General features: G+C 36.7%; 1 protein-coding gene across 5 annotated transcripts in view; it reads left to right on the plus strand.

Annotated features, from left to right (window-relative positions):
• FOLH1 (folate hydrolase 1) overlaps positions 1-24,969 on the plus strand; it is a 59,176-nt gene that overhangs the window by 25,931 nt on the left and 8,276 nt on the right. For all 5 annotated transcript variants that reach the window (XM_004390480.1, XM_023725369.1, XM_004390479.1 and 2 more), the window contains 8 exons: positions 3,940-4,059; positions 6,356-6,438; positions 7,480-7,543; positions 11,203-11,270; positions 14,871-14,962; positions 15,801-15,891; positions 19,158-19,422; positions 19,706-19,787. In XM_004390480.1, the coding sequence (XP_004390537.1) occupies positions 3,940-4,059; positions 6,356-6,438; positions 7,480-7,543; positions 11,203-11,270; positions 14,871-14,962; positions 15,801-15,891; positions 19,158-19,422; positions 19,706-19,787 (865 nt within the window). The remainder of the gene's footprint in view (positions 1-3,939; positions 4,060-6,355; positions 6,439-7,479; positions 7,544-11,202; positions 11,271-14,870; positions 14,963-15,800; positions 15,892-19,157; positions 19,423-19,705; positions 19,788-24,969) is intronic.

The following is a 24,969-nucleotide window of genomic DNA, read 5'->3' on the forward strand; positions in this document are numbered from 1 at the left end:
AAGCAACTCTTTCCCCTAATGGAACTTACATAAACACAAAATACATAAGTATGACGTAACTTTTTATTATGATACATGTTGTGAAGAAAAGAAAATTAAATTTTGGGCCAAGGTTGGTCACAAGACCAAAGTGTATGATGAACTATACGTCTTCAACTAAACTGTCAAGGGAGAAATTCTTTTGATATGTTTCTCTAAGTTTTCTGGATTTACTCACCACATAGATTGTATGGGTAAATATCTTCATTATAACTATAAATGAAAAATTTGTAACTATAAATGAAATTTAAGGTCACCTTGAATTAGGACATCCTTTACATAGTTTTGGAGACCCGGTGGCACTGTGGTTAAGAGCTCAGCTGCTAACCAAAAGGTCGGCAGTTCAAATCCAACAGCCGCTCCTTGGAAACCCTATGAGGCAGTTCTACTCTGTCCTATAGGGTTGCTATGAGTTGCAATCGACTTGACGGCAATGGGTTTGGTTTCTTGTTGTTGTTTGTTTTACATAGTTTTATTTTCCATAACTGAAGTCAGTATATGTTGTTGTTGTTACATGCCTTCAACTCACTTCCAAATCATAGCAACTCTGTGTACAACAGAAGGAAACACTGTCCGGTCCTGCACCATCCTCACAATCATTGCTATGTTTGAGCCTATTGTTGCAGCCACTGTGTCAGTCCATCTCTTTGAGGGTCTTCTTTTTCTCTGACCCTCTACTTTACCAAGCATGACGTCCTTCTCCAGGGACTGATCCTTCCTGACAACATATCCAAAGTACATGGATGAAGTCTCTCTCACCATCCTTGCTTCTAAGGGGCATTCCAGTTATACTTCTTTCAAGACAGATTTATTCATTCTTCTGGCGGTCCATGGTATATTTGATATTCTTTGCCAACACCATAATTCAAAGGCATCAATTCTTCTTCGGTCTTCCTCATTCATTGTCCAGCTTTCACTTGCATATGAGGCAATTTGAAAACACCATGGCTTGAGTCAGGTGCACCTTAGTCCTCCAAGTGACATCTTTTGCTTTCAAACACTTATGAAAGGTCTTTTGCAGCAGATTTGCTCAATGCAATACATTCATTTGATTTCTTGACTGCTGCTTCCATGGGTGTTGGCTGCGGATCCAGGCAAAGTGAAATTTTTGACTACTTCAGTCTTTTCTCCATTTATCATGATGTTGCTTATTGGTCCAGTTGTGAGGATTTTTGTTTCTTTATGTTGAGATGTAATCAATACTGAAGGCTGTAGTCTTCCCTCTTCATCAATAAGTACTTAAGCCCTCTTTGCTTTCAGCAAACAAGGTTGTGTCATGTGCAGATCAAAGTTTATTAATGAGTCTTCCTCCAGTTTTGATGCCACATTCTTCTTTACAGAGTCCAGCTTCTCTTATTATTTGATCAGCATATAGATTGAATAAGTATGGTGAAAGGGTACAACTCTGACGCACACCTTTCCTGACTTTTAACCACGCAGTATCCCCTTGTTCTGTTCGAACGACTGCCTCTTGGTCTATGTACAGGTTCCGCATGAGCACAATTAAGTGTTCTGGAATTCCTATTATTTGCAATATTATCCATGATTTGTTATGATTCACACAGTTGAATGCCTTTGCATAGTTAATAAAACACATTTAAACATCTTTCTGGTATTCTCTGCTTTCAGCCAAGATCCATCTGACATCAGCAATGATATCCCTTATTCCACATTCTCTTCTGAATCCGGCTTGAATTTCTGGCAGTCCCCTGTTCATATACTGCTGCAATCATTTTTTGAATTATCTTCAACAAAATTTTGCTTGTGTGTGATATTAATGATATCGTTCGATAATTTCCACATTCTGTTTGATCACCTTTCTTTGGAATTGGCACAAATATTAATCTCTTCCAGTTGGTTGGCCAGATAACTGTCTTCCAAATTTCTTAGCATAGACGAGTGAGCACTTCCAGCATTACATCCGTTTGTTGAAACATCTCAAGTGGTATTCCGTCGATTCCTGGAGCCTTGTTTTTTGCCAATGCCTTCAGTAAGCTTGGACTTATCCTTCAGTACCGTCGGTTCTTGATCATATGCTATGTCCTGAAATGGCTGAACACCTACCAATTCTTTTTGGTATAAATATTGTGTATTCCTTCCATCTTTTTTTGATGCTTTCTGTGTCACTCAATATTTTGCCCATAGAATCCTTCAGTATTTCAATTCAAGGCTTAAATTTTTTCTTTGCTTCTTTCAGCTTGAGCACATTCTTCCCTTTTGGTTTTCTAACTCCAGGTCTTTGTACATTTCACTATAATACTTTGTCTTTTTGAACTGGCCTTTGAAATATTCTGTTCAGCTCTTTTACTTCATTATTTCTTCTTTTTGCTTTTGTTACTCTACATTCAAGAGCAAGATTCAGAGTCTCTTCTGACATCCTTTTTTGTTTTTTCTTTCTTTCCTGTCTTTTTAATGACGTTTTGCTTTCTTATGTGTGATGTCCTTTATGTCATCCCACAACTCATCTGGGCTTCGGTCATTAATGTTGAATGTGTCAAATCTATTCTTGAAATGGTCTCTAAATTCTACTAGGATATACTCGAGATTGTACTTTGGCTCTCATGGACTTGTTTTAATTTTCTTCAGCTTCAACTTTAACTTGCATATGTGCAATGGATGGTCTGTTCTGCAAGCCACCACAGTACGACAAATTGACAGATGAGTAGATTTTAGATAGATTTTAGTTATATATAATGTTAGTTTAGAAGTACACAATACTTTTCCTCTAAATATCACTAGTTATACATTCATTCCAACTACTCTTTCACAATGCCAAATTAGAAGGAAGACATGGGAATTATAAAGAGATTTCTCTAAAACTATACATCCTTTTCATAAGAGATTTAAAATGACATCTCTGTTTATAAATCCCTATTAAAGTCTTAGTTCACTATGGTTCAGTTCCTCAGGAACTACTTGATTATATATTTCTCATAAAACCAGATACAGTTAAGTTTATTCTCTTTCTTACTTGCAGCCAGTGCTTTGTTTCAGGGATCGATGATATTGATATGCTTCCAAAGAGTACTAAACAATATATAACAACTGACTCTTACTCAAAAAAAAAAAAAAAGCCTATTGTCATTGAGTTGATTCTGACTCATGACAACTCCAAGTGTGCACAGTAGAACTGTTCCATAGGGTTCTCAAGTCTGTGACCTTTTGGAAGCAGACTGCCAGGCCTTTCTTCTGAGGCACCAGCCTTTCAGTTAGTAGTCTAGTTCTTACCAGATTGCACTATCCAGGGACTCCTGAGTCTTACTCATCACCTATTATGTGCCAGCTCTGTGCGAGGCATGGGGTTGAAGAGAAAAAAAATCCAGACCAGGAACAAGGAGCTTACAATTAGGAGTGGGAGTCAGACATTTAAGTGTGATAACTGCTATATCAGATATAAAAATATTACCCCAAGAGCTGGGTAGACAGAGTAATTCCCTCTTCCTGTAGAAAATATGGTTCATAGAGGGGAAAATATTTGAGCTGTACCTTGAAAATTGAGTAGAAGGAGTAGGAAATAGAGAACTTCCTACACTACCACTGTGTTCTCTTACTCAGAACATACTGGAAACAGAAAGTGGTAAGTCAGGTAAGGGAGGAGTAATAGAGTATCATATAAAGACTTGGATAAGGGTAATTTTATGGGCTAAGATTTGAATAAGTTACTACTATAATTACTGTAATACATTGAAGTACACATTTTTATCTTGGCTTGAGCTGCAGATAGAGGAAACATACATCAAAATCAGAACAAAATAATATATTTACACAAGTCTTCAAGAACTTTGCTTTTTTTTTTTTTTTGAGTTTTGAGAGTTTCATGTGTAGATGCAATTGAACTATTTGAAATTTGCTCTATTATTGACCTGAAATGACTAGTGATCTTGCAATGATGCTTTCTAGACAGATATGTCATTCTTGGAGGTCACCGTGACTCTTGGGTTTTTGGTGGCATTGACCCTCAGAGTGGAGCAGCTGTTGTTCATGAAATTGTGAGGAGTTTTGGAGAGCTGAAAAAGAAAGGTAATATAAACAAAGAGTAACTCTCTGAGTCTCAATTTAGTCCACTGTAAAGTGTCATATTACTACCTCCTAGGTTTGTGTGAAAGGTCAACAGGAGTGATAGCCATAAAGTATGCCATTTTAGTAGCTACAGCACTTAGTAGTTCTTAGTAGCATCAATAAATAACTTAACATCAATCAATAAGATTGATTATCAATCAATTTAGCATCAATCAATAAGAACTTAGTAGTTCTTAGTAGCTTTCAATAAACAATGGCTATATTACCTATATTGGTTCATTAGTTACATTTTTATTTACTTTTGCACTTATTTACCTAACAATATTTATATTATTGATGTTTATGTGTTAAATTATAATCTGCGTAATCTGAAGTAAAGGAATTAGATTGTTAGTGTTTACTCTTGGCCACTGAGAAGATGAAAATCGATTTCTTCACTGGACAGGACACACAGAATTAGGTCATAAGCCAATGCTTCATGGTCAGAGAGCTGTGAGTAGAGGTTCCTTGGGCTCTTCCAGTCTCCCATTCAGGTCAAGTGATAAGTAACTGAGGAGGTAGAGGCTTTTCAGGGGATACTGGTCTTGCTGCCTTAGGGGATTCTGCAAAAGTTTGTTATCTGCATTCTCTTACCCCCAGTCGAGGTTTGCTCTCCCAGAAATTAGGATTATACTCTTACCACAACTACTTACTTCAGTCGTTTTAGAATATTCATATGAAAATTAAAATAGCATTTAGTTCAGAAGGTTGCTTTTTAAGATAATCGCTGTATATTGAGAGCAGGAAGTCCACTCTGTTTATTGACCTTGCAAACATGGTGTCTAAATGCTGTAAAATGTGATTCTATTGTTGTTATCAACAATGAAAACTATGGAATAAATATAGTAAGTTTGCAAAGATCTTATTTCCCCAGTGAGGCAAAGCATTTTCACATGTGTTAGCTATTTTGAACTGACAGTATCCAGTGAGAAGTTCACCTAGTTGCTTCTGTTCTAATTTCACAGGTAAGTTAACAAGGTTTACAGAGCCAAGCAATGTAACTAGTGCATGGCAGAGTCAGAGAGCCAGGGCTCAAACCCAGTTGTATGGCTATCATTCTGCTAAACCATGATGCTTCTATTTAAATTAAAATAAAAAGATATTCCATTTTTTTCCTACACAGGTATCTTATATTTTAAGGAAACAGAACTACGGATACCTTAATTTACATAGTTCTTTAGATTAGAGTCATGCATAATTTTATTACATAAGGTTTCAATTGTTTTACAAGAAGATTTCCTCTGGTAAATGCATAGCATCGCTGTGATAACTGTACAGTATGGCTGAAAGAATGAAATGTTGAGGACTAATAACTAAAAGGAAATTTGAACAGTGTTATTAACAAACGACAAAAATAAAACGCTGGGCTCAACAGCAGTAAGATATACATTTTTAATAAGCACACATGAAATAATTATTAAAATATTAACAACTTACAATTTGGGGATTATTTACTAGTATAGAAACAGTATATCGACTGCTATCAGCATTATTCCACTGAATCTTCCCGACAATCAACAGTCAAATAGTATGGCCATCATTAAACTCTTTTTCCTGGTGCATTGCTAAGAAAACTGAGGCTTAGTTCATTTGAACAACATTTCCTTGGTCACACTGCTAGTAAGTGAGGGATCAAGGTTTGAAGGAAGATCTTTCTTTAATTCCAAGGTCAGGGTTTATAACCTCCGTGTCTTAGGACCTCCCTATTCAATTGTGTAGTTTTCGGCAGTAGCGGCAGCAGACATTGGTACTGCTGAGTCCCTGTGGACTAATTCTGGCAGAGAATGGAGTGGAATTACACAGCAGATGACACTGAGCAATTGTTCATGTGATGCAGGAATAATAGGGCACAGTTCTCAAAGACTTTCCCAGTTACATCTGCTCTCAGAACACCAACCTCGTCTAGCATTTTCTTCTTCCGCTTGGGGCAGTTACAGACCACTGATGCCTTCGTAGGCATGCTGTCATTATAAACCTAATAGAACAGTTTGTGCTCTCCCGGGATTTTTTCTATATCTAAATTTTATTTTCATTTTCAATACAATTGTATGATCTTGTATTAACAGATCAGTTTTAACATCTTACAAAGGGAAATTACATAAGATTCCCACTATAATCCAAAGTTCCTAACATAACCAACAAAATTTCTTTCCCGTTTGATCTTCGTAATGTCGAATATATTACATATTTTCTGAATATATATATGTATATATATGTGTGTGTGTGTGTGTATATGTACATACATACTCTATTTTAGGATGGAGACCGAGAAGAACAATTATGTTTGCAAGCTGGGATGCTGAAGAATTTGGTCTCCTTGGTTCTACTGAGTGGGCAGAGGTTAGTTGATAATTTGCTACAAGATAAATTTTCACAGTAATAATAAACCAGTTAGGACTTAACTACCACCATAAAATATTTACTAGGCCCCTTGAAAGGTAATTTTACCTGCGTGTATTTTTTTTTTTTTTTTTTTGACTTTGTGTAATGGAAGCATTAGCTCTAAACATTCGTAAAGTTAATATTTGTTCCACTAACTTCCAATCATGTTGTAAATATTTTTTGGCTCCTATTATACTCCAGACTTCTATTTTCTTTGGGAAAAAACAGTACTCCTGTGGACCTAGCTGAAACTTTTACATGAAAGATTTAGGCTGGTGTCAGGAAAGGCCTAAATACTTTGAGGGTGTAATTTGTCTATATCAGTGTTGTAGTTTTTTTTAATCACTCAGTGTTACACTATTTTTTTTCCATTTTCTTTCTTACATTCAGAAAGCTCAGGAAATTGCATGTATTGGAAACTCAGAATCCACAACGATATCTCAAAAAAACAAAACAAAACAACTTTGTTACACTCTTTTGATCAGTGTTCTAAAAATGTGCAGTTATCAATCTGACCAATAGATGGTAGCAGCTTACAAGAGATAGTCTCCGTACTTGGACTATTTCAGGATATGGAGACATAATTTAACCTCCTACCTTTTATAACACCATACATTTTAAATAGCTCATCCCCTGTGAGTCAGCCAAGGTTCTCTACTTCCACTTCAAAGTTTCTCAGGTGATTCATATTTGCTAAGAAAATTTTGTGAAGCTTATATTAATTGTGGTTAAAAAATCCACTCCTTTTCTATTTGCTCTATTAAGTATGTGGACACATTCATCTTAAATTTTAGTCTTAAAAAGTTTTAGATGTAGTTCCTTACCAAAAATCTTCATTGAAATGCTTTCAAACTAATTCTTTTGGGGACTTTATATTGCAAATTGTGGTTTACTTGGGCCAGCCTAATTTAGAAATCTGTATACAGTAAATGTAAGTGTGAATGGGGGGGGGGGGAGCTATGGCTGTATGCTTATGCTTTTCTTTCATTTTTGTTATAGGATAATTCTAGACTCCTTCAAGAACGTGGCGTGGCCTATATTAATTCTGATTCTTCGATAGAAGGTGAATATTATTGGTCTCAGAGGAAAAGATGTGATTATGCTCGTAGGAGCCGTTTAGTTCATAAATCATGCACTAACAATGCAGGCAAATCCCGTAACATGTGGATTGGAAATCTGCTGATTTTTTTTCCCCATTTACTTTGCAGTATAGAGTGCTAATTCAGGAAAGCAGCACTCTTTAATTTGCATCATCAGTGAGATTACCCTGTATGTTGTAGGAATTCAATAAATACCTGTTGAATGAATGAGGAAATCATGGAACTAAAGAGTTCCATGATTTTAGAATGAGATGGAAGAAAGTATAATTTAGACTTAATCCCTAGTTTCATTATAACAAGCATACAAATTTTTAAAAAATGCTGATTTCCAAAATTTCATCTTTCACCAAGTGTTTTTATTTTTTTTCTTCGATTCAATAAATATTTTCTGAGCACTTTCTGTATGCAGTGTGGTTTGCCATGGATTCATGAGAGTCAGAGATAACTAGGGAATAGTCTTTCTCAATAGAGATAATAAAATAAATCAATCTAGGATTATGCTATATGTAGGTACTATAAGAAATATGTAATCAAAATTCTCTGGGGATTCAGAGGAAAGAGAAATTGTAAACTTCAGGAAAGCCTTGAGAAATGAGATAGGCGTTTGAGATAGGCCTTGAGGAATGAATATACTCTTAATAAGCCAAGATTCAAACTAAAGGACATTCTCAGGTTTCCATGATTTCCATGAAGATCAAATAGTCCATTGTCACTATATTCCAGCCACAACACTCTTCTTTTTATTCCTTGGCCATATGGAACCTCCTAGCCATTGCAACCACTGTTCCCTATACAGGTAGTCCTGACTTACGACGGGGTCCTGTTCCAATGACTCTGTTGTAAGTCAGTTCTGACATAAGTTGAATACCACATTTTTTTTTTTTTTTTGCCTTTTATTATCAGTATCCTTATAAATCTGATCTTTATTTGTGTTTGGGGGTTGGAAACATTATGTATAAACTTACAGATATATTTTAATACATACATTAAAAACACACAAATCATAAAAATTTACTCTGATGATCAAGAGTTGGATGACGTTGGCATTTTGTCAGTTGCAATAATAACTCCACTTGTGGAAGGTTCTGGATCATCTGGATTATCTCTGGGAATGGGGATGGTGTTTCTAGTCAGAAAATTAGTGAGAGTTGTCTGTATGATCCTTTTCTTTTTTTCTTCATATATTTTGCAGTAACATCTCACTGCTTTCCGAATATGCCTATCAACTTTCACAAAACGATCAGCGTTTGGGTCCATGTTATTAAGCAACTAAAGCCTGTGATTTAGTTTAGAAAAAACTCCAGCTAGTCTTTTCACTGTAAAAATTTTTGACAGCTTCTCTCTTCCTCTTCCTCTTATATTTTTCTTCTTCCGCATGTCTTTCCTCTTCAAAATCCATTAAGTCCTCATCTTTCAATTCTCCTTCTTCATGAGCTATAAGCTATTCAACATAGGCGATATCAAGTTCTAAATTCAGTCTTCTTGCCATGTGGACGATTTTCCCACGGACCTCTTCCATTCTATTATCCTGATCAAATGCTTTGAGCATGTTCACATAACTCAGCATTTTTTTCCATATCACCTACATGCATTTCCCCATAACTTCCTCCCAGGAAGATGCAATGTTCCAGAGACACTGACAGTCATAAGTGTAGGTCATCGTAACTCAAACATGTCGTAAGTCAGGGGCTACCTGTATGTCATTCACAGGTCTTTTTACTTCATTTGTTCCATGCCTCTGATTGGATTATAAATACTTACCATCAAGCATCAAATAATACAAGAAATCATATATTTTTGCATTTCTTGTGTTAAAATGTCAACTTTATAAATAAAGCTAAAATCCCCAATAAAGCGACTCTCAAATCTCACCCCCGCCCCAAAGGTACTGCTCCCGTCAGTTTAAAATAGAATTTAGCTCACACAAAGCACCAACAGCATAGCAAGTACAAGTGTTTTTCATGTAAAATGGATCTAATCCTCACAATCACCCTGTGAGGTAGGTACTTTTATTATCTCTGTTGTATAGAACAGGAAACAGACCCAGAGGGCGTAAGTAAATTCCCAAGGTCATACAGTTAGTAAATGGTTGAGCTGCAACTCAAATCGAGCTGGTCTGTTGCAGCTTTCTCCTTCTAACTGATACTGTCTATTGCCTCTCACTATACTATACTATGCAGACTTTTGGTGTTATATGGCAGATAAAAGTGTCCTGCAACCTGCCTTTCTCACTGAACAACAGGTCATGGATAACTTTCCATGTCAGTACATATAGATCTGCCTCGTTTAAAGATAAAAGTTCAGAACTGTATTCAATAGGCAAATTTCTCTAATGGTTCGATTGCTTCAATTTGTTGCAGTAAATATACTTATATTTACATGCCATCTTCTACATAAAATGAGTGTAGAGTAGAGAGTGACAAGTACAATTGCTTGGGCATGGATATGTGCATTTAAATTGTAATAAGTGCTGCCAAACTCCTTCCCCACCCCCAAAATATCTGAGTCACTTTACACTCTTACCAGCATTTCTTCTGTTTTTAACATTTCATTGACTATTTGTGCATATTTTTTTTCTTCCAGATGAATCATGGAATCAGCTTTTCAAGTTCCATGAACAATTCTGTTGTGGTGCCACTATTCATTCATTTTTAAAGACTTAATTTTCGCTGTTCCCAGACATGATCTTACACTTTGGGATAAAGCTTTTTGCCGTTCTTTGAGCTCATCGTGAACTTCTACATTTCTGGGCATTTGTAAAGGCTATTCCCTCAGCTCTGAATGCCATTTATTTTTTGGCTCAGCTAGCACCTTCTGATTCTATAAGACCCAATTGAAGAACCCTAGTACCTCCTCTCCCCCTGACATCTTCACTTTCCTGTGCTCCCACTGCTCCCCAAGGGAACCTCTAGGGGCTGGTTTGTTTGATTCTCACACGCACCAGATGGAGAACTCCTGAGGAAAGGGGACTCCATTTCTACTCTCTATTGAGAACCACCTAGACAGTACTTGGCTCACAAATTCACTTTTCCTACAAATACTTATTAAGTAAATGCTAAATAAATACTAGGGCTGCTGTACACACTGGGGATATGGCAGCGAATAAAAGAAAGTACCTGCTCCCATGGACCAGATAATTAAAACAAGCTGTAAAAAACAAGCAAATATGTAATATGTTAAGTAAATAAGTGATATGGAGAAAAATAAAGCAAGGTCAAGAGACACAGTGGCTAGGATGGGGGTAGGAAGAGTGTCTGTTTTGTGTAGGTTGATCAGAGAAAGCTTTTAGAAAACATGACACCTGACCAGAGGTCCAAGTGATATGGGCGAGTAAGCCATGCAGGCTGAGGGAATAGTACTTGCAAAGACTCTGAGGTGGAACTAAGCTTGGGGCAGGTGGAGGAGGAGATGTTGGAGAGATGGCCTAGGGCCATTTCATGCAGGGCTCTGTGGGTCTTGGTGAGGATGCTGGATTTTATTGAGTGAGATTGGAAGCCGCTGGGTATTTTTTATCTAATTTATATTTTAGAAGGATCATCTTGGCTGTGGAGTTAGCAATGGTCTTTGAATGAAATAATAAAAGAAAGAAATGAAATCAAATACAGTTGAGCTTCCCTTTCAGGAAACTACACTCTGCGAGTTGACTGTACACCACTGATGTTCAACTTGGTATACAACCTAGCAAAAGAGGTAAAAGAAAATTACATGTAATTTAAGAAAATTTAAGTTCTGCAAACAATGTTTCCTTGAAGTGCCATTGTTATGTTAAACATCTGTGTTGTTTTACAACCTTTTTTTTCATATTAACAAGTATCATCCAGCCTTGGTGGTGCAGTGGTTAAGAGCTCAGGCTCCTAACCAAAAGGTTAGCAGTTTGAATCCACCAGCCACTCCTTGGAAACTCTACGGGGGAATTCTACTCTGTCCTTATAAGATTGCTGTGAGTCGGAATTGGCTTGATGGCAACGGGCTTGTTTTCTTGGTTTAACCAAGTGTTCACGTACATTACCTCATTTCTCCCCTCAACACTGTGAGGCAGTCTTTGGATAGCATTATGTCTACCATCCCATTTTGAAGATAAGCAAATTGAGCTCGAAGAGGATTAGCCACCACAATTATGCAACGTGTACCATAGGACTTGATTCTATTTTTTAACTCTTTAATTTTAAAACTGAATTATACTCCTTAATATAGTGATACCAATTAACTCAGGACCCAGGAAGATTTAAAAGTTTTAACTGATTGCAAAAGAGTATGTGTAGAAACACCTAGTGCCAACTGCCAGGAGCAAATCAATTTGGGGCAGAGGCTGGGAGGCCATGTACCTACCCTTCCTGACTGTGCCTGAACTTTGCCCTGGGCTCTAGTTCACTGAAGTCCGCACCCAGTACGGTATGAGCCTGGCTGAGAGATCAATGTTCTTTTAATTCTGACAGCGGTACACAGAACTAGGCCTGGCCACGAGGTGGTACCTGGATTCCAGCAGGACTGACAGCCAACCCTTCACCTTAGTCCTTCTGCCCCATGAATCCACCAGTTTCTAAATGGTTGCTTAGGGCTCTCAAGGTCACTTGCGTCACCTCCCTTTATTTATTCATTCATTTAACAGTGAGTTTACAGCCTAGTCAGCACAGGCACTATACTAGCTTCTGGAAATACAAAGACAGAAGATAGCAGGTGTCCTCCAGAGAAGCTCAAAGTCTAGTGGAGAGACCGGCAAGTGCACAGACCAGTAGAATGTAGTATAGGATGAGTTTTATGTACAGAGTGAAAAATTAGGCTCTTTACTGTAGAATTCAGTAAGGGAGCTGATTCCTGTGTCACGCAATCTTTTGTTCAGCAGAAGATCATCTGTGGCTGCCTGGGACTGGACCTCTGGCTCGAACCTTAACTTTCAGTTACGTTCTTTTTGTGAAAGCAAAGTTCTTCTCTCCTGAAGCTGCTCTAAGTTTTTGGACATAGTTGTTGGTGCTGTTAGTTGCTATCGAGTCGATTCCAACTCATAGTGACCTCCTGTGTACAGAGTAGAACTGCTCCATAGGGTTTCCAAGGCTGTGATCTTTCAGAAGCATATCTCCAGGATTCTCTTCCAAGGCACCCCTGGGAGGATTTGAACCTCCTTTCTGATAGTAGTTCAGCACTTAACTATTTGTGCAATTCAGGGGCTCCTATATGTGGACGTAGGAGAGTGCTTTTAAAACACTTGTGTTAGAATGAGTTACTTTCTCTTCAGGGTAGGACTGAAAACAATGTTGAATGTCACGATAGTTCCTGGGTTCGGTCATTAAATAGCCCTTTGACAATGTTGTTCCCAGAGGTTGTATTTAATTACGTCTCAGTTGTGTGGACTATGACCAGTGAATATGTAAGGTGGTATGCAGTCAGAGAAGGAGTACCCAGACTGGCCTAGGGTGGTGGTTGTTAGCTGCTGTGGAGTTGGCCCTGACTCATGATGACCCCATGGGCAATGAGACGGCACAATTGTCATCCATAGGGTGTTCATTGACTGATTTTTGGAAGTAGATACACAGGGCTTTCTTCCTAGTCCATCAGTCTGGAAGCTCCACTGAAACCTGTTCAGCATCAAAGCAACACAGAAGCCTACACTAACAGATGGGTGGTAGATACATGAGATACACTGGCCGGGAATCCAAGAATCCTACCACTGAACTGCCTCTGCCCTCTGGCCTGGGGTAGGGCAAGTTAAAACTGGCGTCCCAGAGAAGCTGAGTCCTGAGGGAGGAGGAGGTATTCTGTCGAAGTAGGAAATGGCATTTTGCAAAGGGAGCAGAATGTGAAAACACTCACAGCCAAAAGGGCACAGTATACTTGTTCCCACATTTATAGGTTTAAAAATGTTTTTTAAATAGTTGTGTGTATACAGCTTATATCCTTTTTTTTTTTAACTTAGACATTTATACAGGAGTCCCTGGGTGGCACAAATGGTTAAGTGCTTCTATTGTAACACCTACAACATTGAATTTCAGTATTTGACTTACAGTTCCCATGAATAGAAACTTTGCTATGTGCATTACTGATCTCTGTATCCCTGGCACCTACCTAAATTCTTGAATAGTGTAGATACTTTATAAACATTTTTAATTGAATTTGTTGAAAATTAGGGCATATGATTTTTTATTAAATATAAAATGAAATAATTTATACCATGTATTTTTCAATTATCTATACATAACTATGGACAGTTATTAAAATTTAGTTTGCTAAATGTTTTTGACATAGTTAACACCTAATGCTCTGAGTCTAGAATTCAATGATAGGTCATATTTTACTCCCTTAGGTTTTCTCATCTATAAAATCAGAAAATGTATCTAAAGACCAGTGTTTAACACAATTATAATTACAGTAAATACTCAATTAATTAAATGAAATATTAATTACACTGTTTCATTATTTATTATTTAATAACTATGATAACCTTACTGGCAAGAAGCAATTTTAAAAGAAATACCTTCGCTTAACTAGCTTGCTCTTTTCATTTTATTTCTTATAAAAGAAGAATAAATATATATTTTTGAGCATAGCTTCTCTCAATTCAGAAAAATAGCCCCCTCCCCCCCAGAAAAATAATGTGAGAATTTAGGCAAATGGCTTGGTCTAGACTTTCTGAAGCCATTGAGGCTGGTTGAACCCCTGGAATTATTGCCCTGAGATAATCTTTAAACCAAAAACATCCTCTGAAGTCTTCTTTAAACCAAACAATAGTTTAGCTTAATTAGTAAGAACGTCTGCCTTGAGCATTATACTCTTTTAATAACTATCTGTATGGGATCAAATTAATAATAACAACTTGAAAGATTAGATGGGGAAACTTAGGGGGCAGTGATTTTATGTTAATGAGGGAGGAACAATTTGGAAAAGGAGAGTGAGAATGGTTGTACAACTCGAATGTAATCAGTGTCACTGAGTTGTACATACAGAAATTGTTGAATTGATGTATGTTCTGCTGTGTGTATTCTCATCAACAACAACAAAATAAAATAAATTAAAAAAAACAATAAATACAATGGCTTGGTAATAATTTAGTGCAGGCTTCTTTTCTGTACACTTCATGCATTTTTTATATACTAGAGTCGTACCATACATATCATGAGCATTTGTCCTTGTTGTCAGAAAATCGTGACTGTAATGTTAAGTGACTGCTAACATACGGATTACATTCCTGATTTTGCTGATCCACAGGCTATTATTCACTCCCTAGTTAAAGGACATGTTAGATTTCAATATAACTGATTTGTGAGTATTCTATGTTTCTCCTTTTAATTTGTGTAGCTGAAAAGCCCTGATGAAGGCTTTGAAGGCAAATCTCTTTATGAGAGCTGGAAAGAAAAAAGTCCTTCGCCTGACTTCAGTGGCATGCCCAGGTAAATGAACAAACACACACAGACACACACACAAAACCTTTCTGCTGAATTCATTATGGGGTTGTGTTAAAAATAAAAGGGTGTTTTCTTTCAGTCTTGATTAATAAAAATTTAACTCTTCAAAAGGCTCTAAAATCTGATAAAAGAGAAGCAATGTTTAGGTTCACAAGTAAAACACTACTGTTTGTCTTGAAGCTAAAATCTGTATGGCATCAAAAAAAACTATTCTCTTTGGAATAGGTAATATATACACGTAGTACAAAACTCAAAGGCTATAGTGGATATAATGGTGAAAAGTAATTCCCCCTTATATTTATGTCTCCTAGTCATCCTCCAATTATTCTTTATTCTGGACATCATACGGTTAAATATTTTGGTTACTCTAATAAAAATATAAACATCATTTCACCATTGGTTACATCTTTACTAGTGAGTGTAGAAGAATAAATATCTCAGTAGTTTAAGACTGTAGATAGCAACAGTATGACTATTTTAAGTTATTAAGGACAGAATTTACGTCTGAATTATGTGAAGTGAAGCAATCCACTTCCCACTTTATCATGTACCACAAATATAGCTTATAAAATAAGTTGAAAGAAGTAATCTAAAGGAAAAAAAATTATGACTTATAAAATGGTCACCAGGACACAAAAAGTCTTATGAAAATAGATACTTTGTGAGCAGAATTACTATTCCTCTCTACTTTTTCACTGCATGTGTAAGGCTACATATCTGAAAAAAAAATTATTTATGCACTGAGTTTAGTTTAACTGAATCTTTAATCTTCAGACTGATAAGAAATTACTCTGAAATAACTCTGGTATTTAATCCCTTAAAGGATTAGCAAATTGGGATCTGGTAATGATTTTGAAGTTTTCTTCCAAAGACTTGGCATTGCTTCAGGCCGAACACGTTACACTAAAAATTGGGTAAGTCTATGTCAATGTTTTTCAAGATGATTTACAAATATATTTTAGCTACAAAAAAGCAACTCATGCATAGAGGAGTTTGAGAGCAGAAGGGAGAAGTCTGGATGTTGAGACTATTCCAGCACTACATGAGATAGTTCCTGCATCTGGTATCCTGAGCCGTACGTTCAAATACCGGTTGGCACCAATAAAATCTGCAAACTTAAACCTCCATGTACTTCCTCACATGTTTTCTGTGTCATTTGGTGGCCCTGCATCCACTCAGTCATTTAAATTAGAAGTGTAGGAGTTGTCTTTGGCTTCTTTCCCTATTAACATTCAAATTTAATCAGTATCAAGACCTGCAAATGTTTGGATTTTTATATTTTATCATTCTCCAAATGTTAAACATGAAAAGGAGGGTCACTTTAAAGTAACAAAGGTCATAAAACACAGTGACAATGCCCATGCCATGATTCCTTTCAATTTCTTTTCCTGTTGCTGATGATGATTTTATTTTTTATTTTTATCAAAGTAGCATAAGTACACAGTTTATAAAATGCCAAATAGTTCTATAAGGGCGTATAATGAAAATCAGTGGTCACTTATCCCACCTCCGTGCTCATCTCGCCACTGACTCTATTCATCAGATGAAAACTTTCAACATTTTTATTGGTTTCTTCTGATACCTGTCTCCGTGTTAAAAATAATTTGCTCATGCTGCTGCTTCTTTATTTTCAGTTTAATGTATTATCCATTTACTTTATAGGGTTGCTATGAGTCGGAATCAACTCGACACTATTGGGTTTGGTTTTGGTTAGGGAAGATGGAGATTTAGTTCCCTTATATCATCTCCTCCCTCAGACCCCCAAATACCTTCCCTCTTTGCATTTTTTTGCTATGTAGTTGCAATGCACTTGTTGATTAGAATACCAAACTCTTCGTATACTCCAGCACATCAGGAGATCTGGCAGATTTTAATTCCTCCCTCTTGGGGCTGTTTTCCTGCTCCTCTGGATTCTCCAGTTGTGCTCTCTACCTACAGCATAGCTCTTTCCTATGGAGTTTTCCTTCACCGTTAGTCTGAGGGTTTTGTTATTTCTCTATGTTTTGGATCTCTTGATTACTGGATTTGATGTCTTCCTTTTTCTTGCTTGCCCATTGCCATCAAGTCAATTCCGTCTCATAGAGACCCTATGGGACAGAGCAAAACTGCCCCATTGGGTTTCCAAGGAGCAGCTGGTGGATTTGAACTGCCAACCTTTTGGTTAGCAGCCAAGCTCTTAACCACAGCACCACCTGGGCCCTTTATTTGGTGGAGCACATCTGTCAAAAGCTTCTTGTAGAGGATATATGAAAACTAAAGACCTTGCATGCCTGAAGATGTCATTTATTCTAAACTCACAATTCTTGGTAGTTTGACTGGGCAGAGAGTTTTTAACTGGAAATCCTGTGCTCTCAGAATTTTGAACTCATTGCTCCATTGTCTTCTAGGATTCAGGGTTACTCCTGAGAAATCTGATGCCATTTGATTCCTGGTATTTTGTTTTTTTATTTTATTTTGTAAGAAAGATTTTAGTATCTTCTCTATATGACCAGTGCAGTGTTTTGATGTACACATATGCCTTGGTGTACGTCATTTTTCATTCACTAGGCTGGGCACAAAGTGGACTTTTCAGCCTAGAAAACCATGTCTTTCAGTTCTAGGAAATATTTTTTTTTCTTTGATTATTTCTTTTGTCTTTCCTCTTTTTTGAATGAGTATATGTTTAGTGTTTGGAGATTATCTTCTAATAGTCCCATTTGTTTTCCTTTTTTGTTTCAGTTTATGTCTTTTTATACTTTCTGGTATATTTTCCTCATGTTTACCATTCACTTTTCTCTTGAAATCATTTTCACTGTTTCCTTTTGTTCCTTACTTTGCCTCATTGGAGGCACAGTGGTTAAGCACTTGGCTGCTAACTGAAAGGTTGGCAGTTCAAACCCACCAGCTGCTCCTCAGGAGAAAGATGTGGCAGTCTGCTTCTGTAAAGATTATAGTCTTGGAAACCCTATGGGGCAATTCTGCTCTGTCCTATAGCGTCACTATGAGTCAGAAATGACTTGACAGCAATGGGTGTTTATCTCTTTCCTCTGAATTTTTGTTTTTAGTTGGTTTATTTGGTCTACATCTTCCAAGTTAAAGGCTTTCTTCAAATACTTGGTCATCCTTTTAAATCTATCCTTATGTAAGAGTGAGGCAGTAAAAAGCTGATTGAAGCCCTGCATGCAGGGATGGTACTTGTTGAAAAGTAAGCTTCACAGGAGAGTGATTGGGATTACCTGGCCTATCTTCTTCATTGGAAGGCAACCATCACTGGGCGTCTATAGGTCTATTCTCTTGGGCCAGTTATTCATCCCAGACAGGAAATCTTCAATCTCCTACCAGTGACATAGGAAGCTGGACAAGGTTAGATGAAGGTAGTGATGAGAGAAGATATTATTATTATTATCTACATTTTACTTATGAGAAAACTAAGGCAAAGAAAGGTTAAGTGACCATACCAAGTTTGTTGGCCATAAGTCCTAAAGCCTGGGCCAGCTTATTCCAGAGTCCCAATCAGTTCAACACATACCTATATAAAATGTTCTCACATACCAATAAGAAAAAACAAGAGCCTCCAAACAGTAGTCAAAGAGACTAAATCAACAATTCCCAACCAGAAAGGTCCTTCCCTCTTACCTTTTGTATATTCTTATTTTTTTCTTAACCTCTCTGAGCATTCCTTCTCTCTCTTTAATGAGGTTTTGAATTCACCACCGAACCCCTCAGTGTTCTGACTCTCCATTTTTCAGTATACTGCTTGTCAGAGAACCATTCAACCATGACATTTCAGTGATTAAGAAATTTACTGTATTACTCTGTGTAATATTTTGCAGTGCTTATTTACTCACTGTCTTCTTAAATTATTTTTACTCAAATGCAATGTCTTGTCTTCATGTCAGATTCTTAAAACATTCCCACATCTCTTACATACTTAAAGGCAAACATTCTAGGTCTTTCCAAAAGAATTTTTTATAATAATTATTTATATTATATACATATATATTTTAATTGGTACAAGCCTAGATTGTGTTTGAATACTATACTACTAGCCCTTTAGTAAGCAGATTATTGAGGTGCTACGTACTTTTCTTTATTCATTGCTGACCAAAACTTTCATACTAATATTAATAATAAATGAGGTTTTATGCATTTTATTATAGATTGTCTAGTAAGAGATATATTTTGTTTTTTTGTTTTGTAGACAACAAGCAAATTCAGTAACTATCCACTGTATCACAGTGTCTACGAAACATATGAATTGGTGGAGAAATTTTATGATCCAACATTTAAATATCACCTCACTGTGGCCCAGGTTCGAGGCGGGATAGTGTTTGAACTAGCCAACTCCATGGTGCTCCCATTTGACTGTCGAAAGTATGCTGTAGTTTTACGAAATTATGCTGACAAGATCTACAATATTTCAATGAAACATTCACAAGAAATGAAAACATACAATGTATCATTTGGTATGTTGCACCTATATGTTCTCATTAATCTATAAAATGTAATACCTACCTTAGATTCGTTTATTACTTTGATTCCATATGATCAAATGTCCTGTTTATATCTACAAAGGTGTTTTCCATTTCACTGATGTTCACGGCTTGTAATATTCAAACTATAAATAACTTGTAAAATAGTAAAGGACAGAGGATGGCTTTCTATATTGTTCCCTTTGTTTAAACAATAGAACAATGCTCTTAGAAAGTATGTTCTTAAAGCTTTTGATGGTCCTAATTTCTATTTCAGATTCACTTTTTACTGCAGTGAAGAATTTTACAGAAATTGCTTCTAAGTTCCATAAGAGACTCCAAGACTTGGACACAAGCAAGTATGTTCTCTCTGTATAAATTATGCATGTAATAGATCTAATTAAAAGGAAATACTAATTAAAATCTTTATTGCTGAAGTATCTTTAGAAAGTTTTTGCTGCTTTCTGTCTCTCCACCCTAACTCTGCTATATCTCTCAAAGACCTATTCCTGACATTCTGAGTGTGGACTATGCTGCTCAGAAATGTCAATGCCTCCTTTCTGACAACTGAATTAATTACAAAACTCCCACCTTAGCATTAAAGGTCCTCCACTGTGTGACCCCAGCTTTTTCCAGTTTTATCTCTTATTCTTTTTCTTTTTTTAAAATATTTTATTGAATTTTTGGTGAAAGTTTACACAGCAAGTGTAACTTGCTGTGTTCCCATTTGACAATTTCCACACAAATTGTTCAGTGACGTTAGTTAAGTTTATCACAACGTGTCGGCATTCTTTTTAATTGTATTTAGTTTGTTCCCTTTCCAATACTCTAGTTTCCCTGCCCCTTTATTTTCTCATCTTTGTGTTTGAGTAATTGTTGACCTTTTGGTCTGATACTGATGGTTTTGAAGTAAGGCGTTGATCTTATGAGTAATATCCTTTATTCTGTGTGCCACTCTGCTATTTTGCTAAAAGGTGATCTCAGGGCAAGGCTAGGTTCTAGGTTTATAAAACGTCTCAGGGCAATAGTCTCAGGGAGTGCTCTGTTCTCTACTCTTCCAGGTTGTCTGCCTTTTTTCTTTTTTTAATAAGAATTTGAGTTCTGCTCCATCTATTGTGACCCTGGTCAGAATGTTCAGTGGTGGAAGCCGGGCATCATCTACTTCTTCTGGTCTCAGAGTAGATGAGGTTGTGGCTCATGTAGACTTGTTTCTTCTCTGTGCTTTTGGCTGTTTTCTTACTGTTTTGCTCCGAGTGAGTAGAGACTCATAGTTATGTCTTAGATGGCCACTCACAAGCTTTTAAGACATTAAACACTACTCACTTCACTCGGATGCAGATCATGATTTTTGTGGACTATGTTATACCAATTGTCTGAGTTGTCCCATGAGACTGTGGTCCTGAGCCTTCAAATCCAGAAAACCACAGTTAGAAGGTGTTTGGTTATGTCTGAGGAATATTAGTATTTGTGTCTTCACTAAATATATGTGCTTGCACCCACATGTTTGTATGTACAGATTCCTATAGATACTTCTATCTGCTCTCACCTATATACACATCTCTACCTATCTGTGTACTAATTTGCCTACACCCATCCATATGTGCTCAAATGTTCGTTTTTACTTTGCTTGTGCTGTGCTCACTACATCCACATTTGATGCCACTTTCCCCATCACCAACAATAACTAGCCTCTACTGTACAAAGCGTACTTTCCCCACACCTCTCCCTTGTAACTACCAATGAACATTGGTCTCTCTATATTTATCCTTGTCTTCTTATAAAAGAGTGATCATACAATATTTGTCCTTATATGCTTGACTTATTTCACTTAGCATTAGGCCCTCCAGGTCTATCCATATTGTAGTATGTTTCGTGGGCTCACCATTGTTCTTTAGGTTGCACAGTATTCCACTGTATGTATGTACCACAATTTGCTTATCCATTCATCCGCTGATGGAAACTTTAGTTATTTCCATTTATTTGGTATTATGAATAAAGCAGCAATGAGAATAGGTGTGCATATGTCTGTTCATGGTATTATTTTTAGATCTCTAGGGTATATATCGATGCCCTGGTGGCACACTGGTGAAAGTGCTCATCTGCTAACCAGAAGGTCAGCAGTTTGAATCCACCAGCTGCTTCTTGGAAACTGTATGGGGCAGTTGTACTGTGTCCTATGGGGTCATTATCAGTTGGAATCAACTGGATAGCAATGGGTTTGGTTTTTTGTTTTAGGGTATATACCTAGGAGTGAGATTGCTGTATCATAGGGTAGTTCTATTTCTACTTTGTGAGAACGCACCATACCATTTGTCACAGTGGTTGCACCACTTTATAGTCCCACCAGCAGTGGATAAGTGTTCCAGTCTCCCCACATCCTGGCCAACATTTGTTATCTGTTTTTGTGGGGTTTTCTTTTTTAAATCAGTGCCATTTAGCCAAAGTAAGATGGTGTCTTAGGCTGGGTTTTCTAGAGAAGCAAAACCAGTAAAGCATATAAATACATATATATATATAGAGAGAGAGAAATTTATATCAAGGAAATGGCTCACATGGTTGTAGAGGCTGGAACGTCCAAAGTCCGTGGGTCAGGATAGAGGCTTCTCCTGATTCACGTAGCCGCAGGGGCTGGTGAACCCAAGATCGGCAGGTAAAACCGCAGACAAGCTGCTAGCTCAAGTCTCAAGAACTGGAGGTCAGATGAACAGAAGCCAGCTGCAGCATCCAGCATGAGCAAAAAGCCCCTGAGCCTTGCCAGAATGTCCACTTATATCAATACAGACCACAAGCCCAAGGAAACTTCCTTTCAACTGACTGGCTACTCACAGCAGATCCCAACATGGGAGTGATCACATATCAAATCTCAACATTGAAGTGATGATGTTATACGATTGCTGAAACACTGAGAATCATGTCCTACCCAAACTGACACAAAATCTTAACCATCACAGTTGGTATCTCATTATAGTTTTGATTTGCATCTTTCTAATGACTAATGATCGTGAACATCTTTTCATATGTTTTTGGCTACTTGGATGTCCTCTTTGGTGAAGGTTCTGTTCATGTCCTTTGCCCATTTTGTGATTGGGTTGTCTTTTTGTTGTTGAGTTGTTGCGGTTTTCTATAGATTTTAGAGATTATATCCTTATTGGATAACTTGTTTCTGAAGATTTTTTCCCAGTCTGTAGGTTTGCTATTTACTCTTTTAATAAAGTCTTTTGATGAGCATATGTTTTTAATTTTTATAAGATCCCATTTATCTATTTTGTCTTCTTTTAGTCATGAATTTGTTGTAATGTTTGTTATCCTATTTTTACAAAATATTGGGTCCCATAGTTTTCATCCCATGTTTTCTTCCAGAAATTTTATGATTTTAGATTTAACATTTAGGTCTTTGATCCATTTTGAGTTAGTTTTTGTGTATGCTGTGAAGAATGGGTCCTGTTTCATTTTTCTGCAGGTGGATTTCCAGTTTTACCAGCACCATTTATTAAAGACACTGATTCTGCCTCACTGAATGGACTTTGACCCCTTGTCAAAAATCAGTTATCCGTAGATGGCTGAGTTTAATTCTGAGTTCTCAATTCTATTCCACTGGTCTGTGTTTCTATTGCTGAACCAATACCAGGTTGTTTTTATTACAGTGGTTGTATAGTATGTTTTGATACTGAGGAGTGTGAGGCCTCCTGCTATGTTCTTTTTCTTTAATATTGCTTTGGCTATTCAGGGTTTCTTTCCTTTCCATATGAAGTTGGTCATTAGTTTTTCAATTTCATTGAAGAATGTTGTAGAGATTTGTATCGAGATTGCATTGAATCCGTAGATCACTTTAGGTAGAATTGACATTTTGACTATATTAAGTCTGCCAATCCATGAGCACAGGATGTCTTTTAATTTTTGTATGTCTCTTTTAATCTCTTGTAGTAGCGTTTTATGATTTTCATTGTATAAGTCTTTTATGCCCCTGTTTATGTTAATTCCTAGATATTTTATCAATTTGGAGGCTACTGTAAATGGTATTTTTTTTAATTTATTTTTTGGATTAGTCTTTATTAGTGTAGAGGAACCCAACTGATTTTTGTGGGTTGATCTTATACCCTTCAGTGTTGTTAAATTCTTCTATTAGTTCCAGCAGTTTTCCTGTGGAATCTTTATGGTCTTCTGTATATAGGATGATGTTATTTGCAAATAGAGATAGTTTTACTTCTTCCTTTCTGGTTTTGATACCTTTTATTTCTCTTTCTTGTCTTATTGCTCTGGGTAGGACTTCCAGCAAGACTGAATAAGAGTGGTGATAATGGACATCCTTGTCTCGGTCCCATTTTCAAAGGGAAGGCTCTCAGCCTTTCTCCCTAGAGTATAATGTTGGCTGTTGGCATACATGTCCTTAATTATGTTGAAAACATCCCCTTCTATTCCTATTTTGCTGAGAGTTTTTATCAGGAAAACGTGATGAATTTTATCAAATGCCTTTTCTGCATCAATTGATATGATCATATGGTTCTTTTCCTTTGTTTTTTTTTATGTGGTGGATTACATTGGTTGATTTTCTAATAGTGAAACACCCTTGTAATCCTGGTATGAATTTCACTTGATCATGGTGTATGTTTTGTTTATTTGTTTGTTCATTTGTTTTTGATATGTTGCTGAAGTCTGTTGGCCAGACTTTTATTGAAAAATTTTTGCATCTATGTTCATAAGGAATATTGCTCTGTATTTTTCTTTTTTTAGGATGTCTTTGCCTGGTTTAGATATCAGGGTTGTGCTGGCTTCATAGAAAGAGTTCAGTACTGTTTTTTGAAGAGATTGAATAAGATTGGTGTCTCTCTTCCCTGCATCTTTGGTTGAATTCTCCAGTATAGCCATCTTGACCTGGGATTTGTTGTTGTTGGCAGTTTTTTTAATACTTTCTATCTCTTCTCTTGTAATGGGTCTGTTTAAATTTTGTACCTCTCTGTTAGTTTGGGTAGGTAGTGTGTTTCTAGGAATTCTTCCATTTCATTTAGCTTTTCAAATTTGTTGAAGTACAATTTTTTCATATTAATCTGTTATGATCTTCTTTATCTCTGTTGCAGCAGTTGTAGTGTTACCAATTTCCTTCCTTAAGTTAGTTATTTGCCTCTTCTATTCTTTTTTAATTTTGTCAGTCTAGCCAGTGGTTTGTCTATTTTATTGATCCTTTCAAAGAACCAACTTCTGGTTTTGTTTTTCTATTTTGTTTATTTGTGCCCTGATCTTTATTATTTCTTTTTTTCTGATAGCTTCTGGCTTCTTTTGCAATTCTTTTTCTATTTGTTCAGGTTGTTGGTTTAAGTCAATGATTCTGGATCTTCTTTTTTTTAATGTAGGCATTTATTGCTATAAATTTCCCACTGAGTATAGGTTTTGCTGTGTCCCAAAGGTTTTGATGTGTTTTCATTTTCATTTAATTCTAGGAATTTTTTAATTTCACTTTTGATTTCACCTATGATCCAATAGTTTGTTGTTGTTGTTAGGTGCCATCAAGTCAGTTCTGACCCATAGTGACCCATGTACAACAGA

This window comes from Trichechus manatus, unplaced genomic scaffold (genome assembly GCF_000243295.1).
Source record: "Trichechus manatus latirostris isolate Lorelei unplaced genomic scaffold, TriManLat1.0 scaffold00302, whole genome shotgun sequence".
NCBI classification, from domain to species: domain Eukaryota; kingdom Metazoa; phylum Chordata; class Mammalia; order Sirenia; family Trichechidae; genus Trichechus; species Trichechus manatus.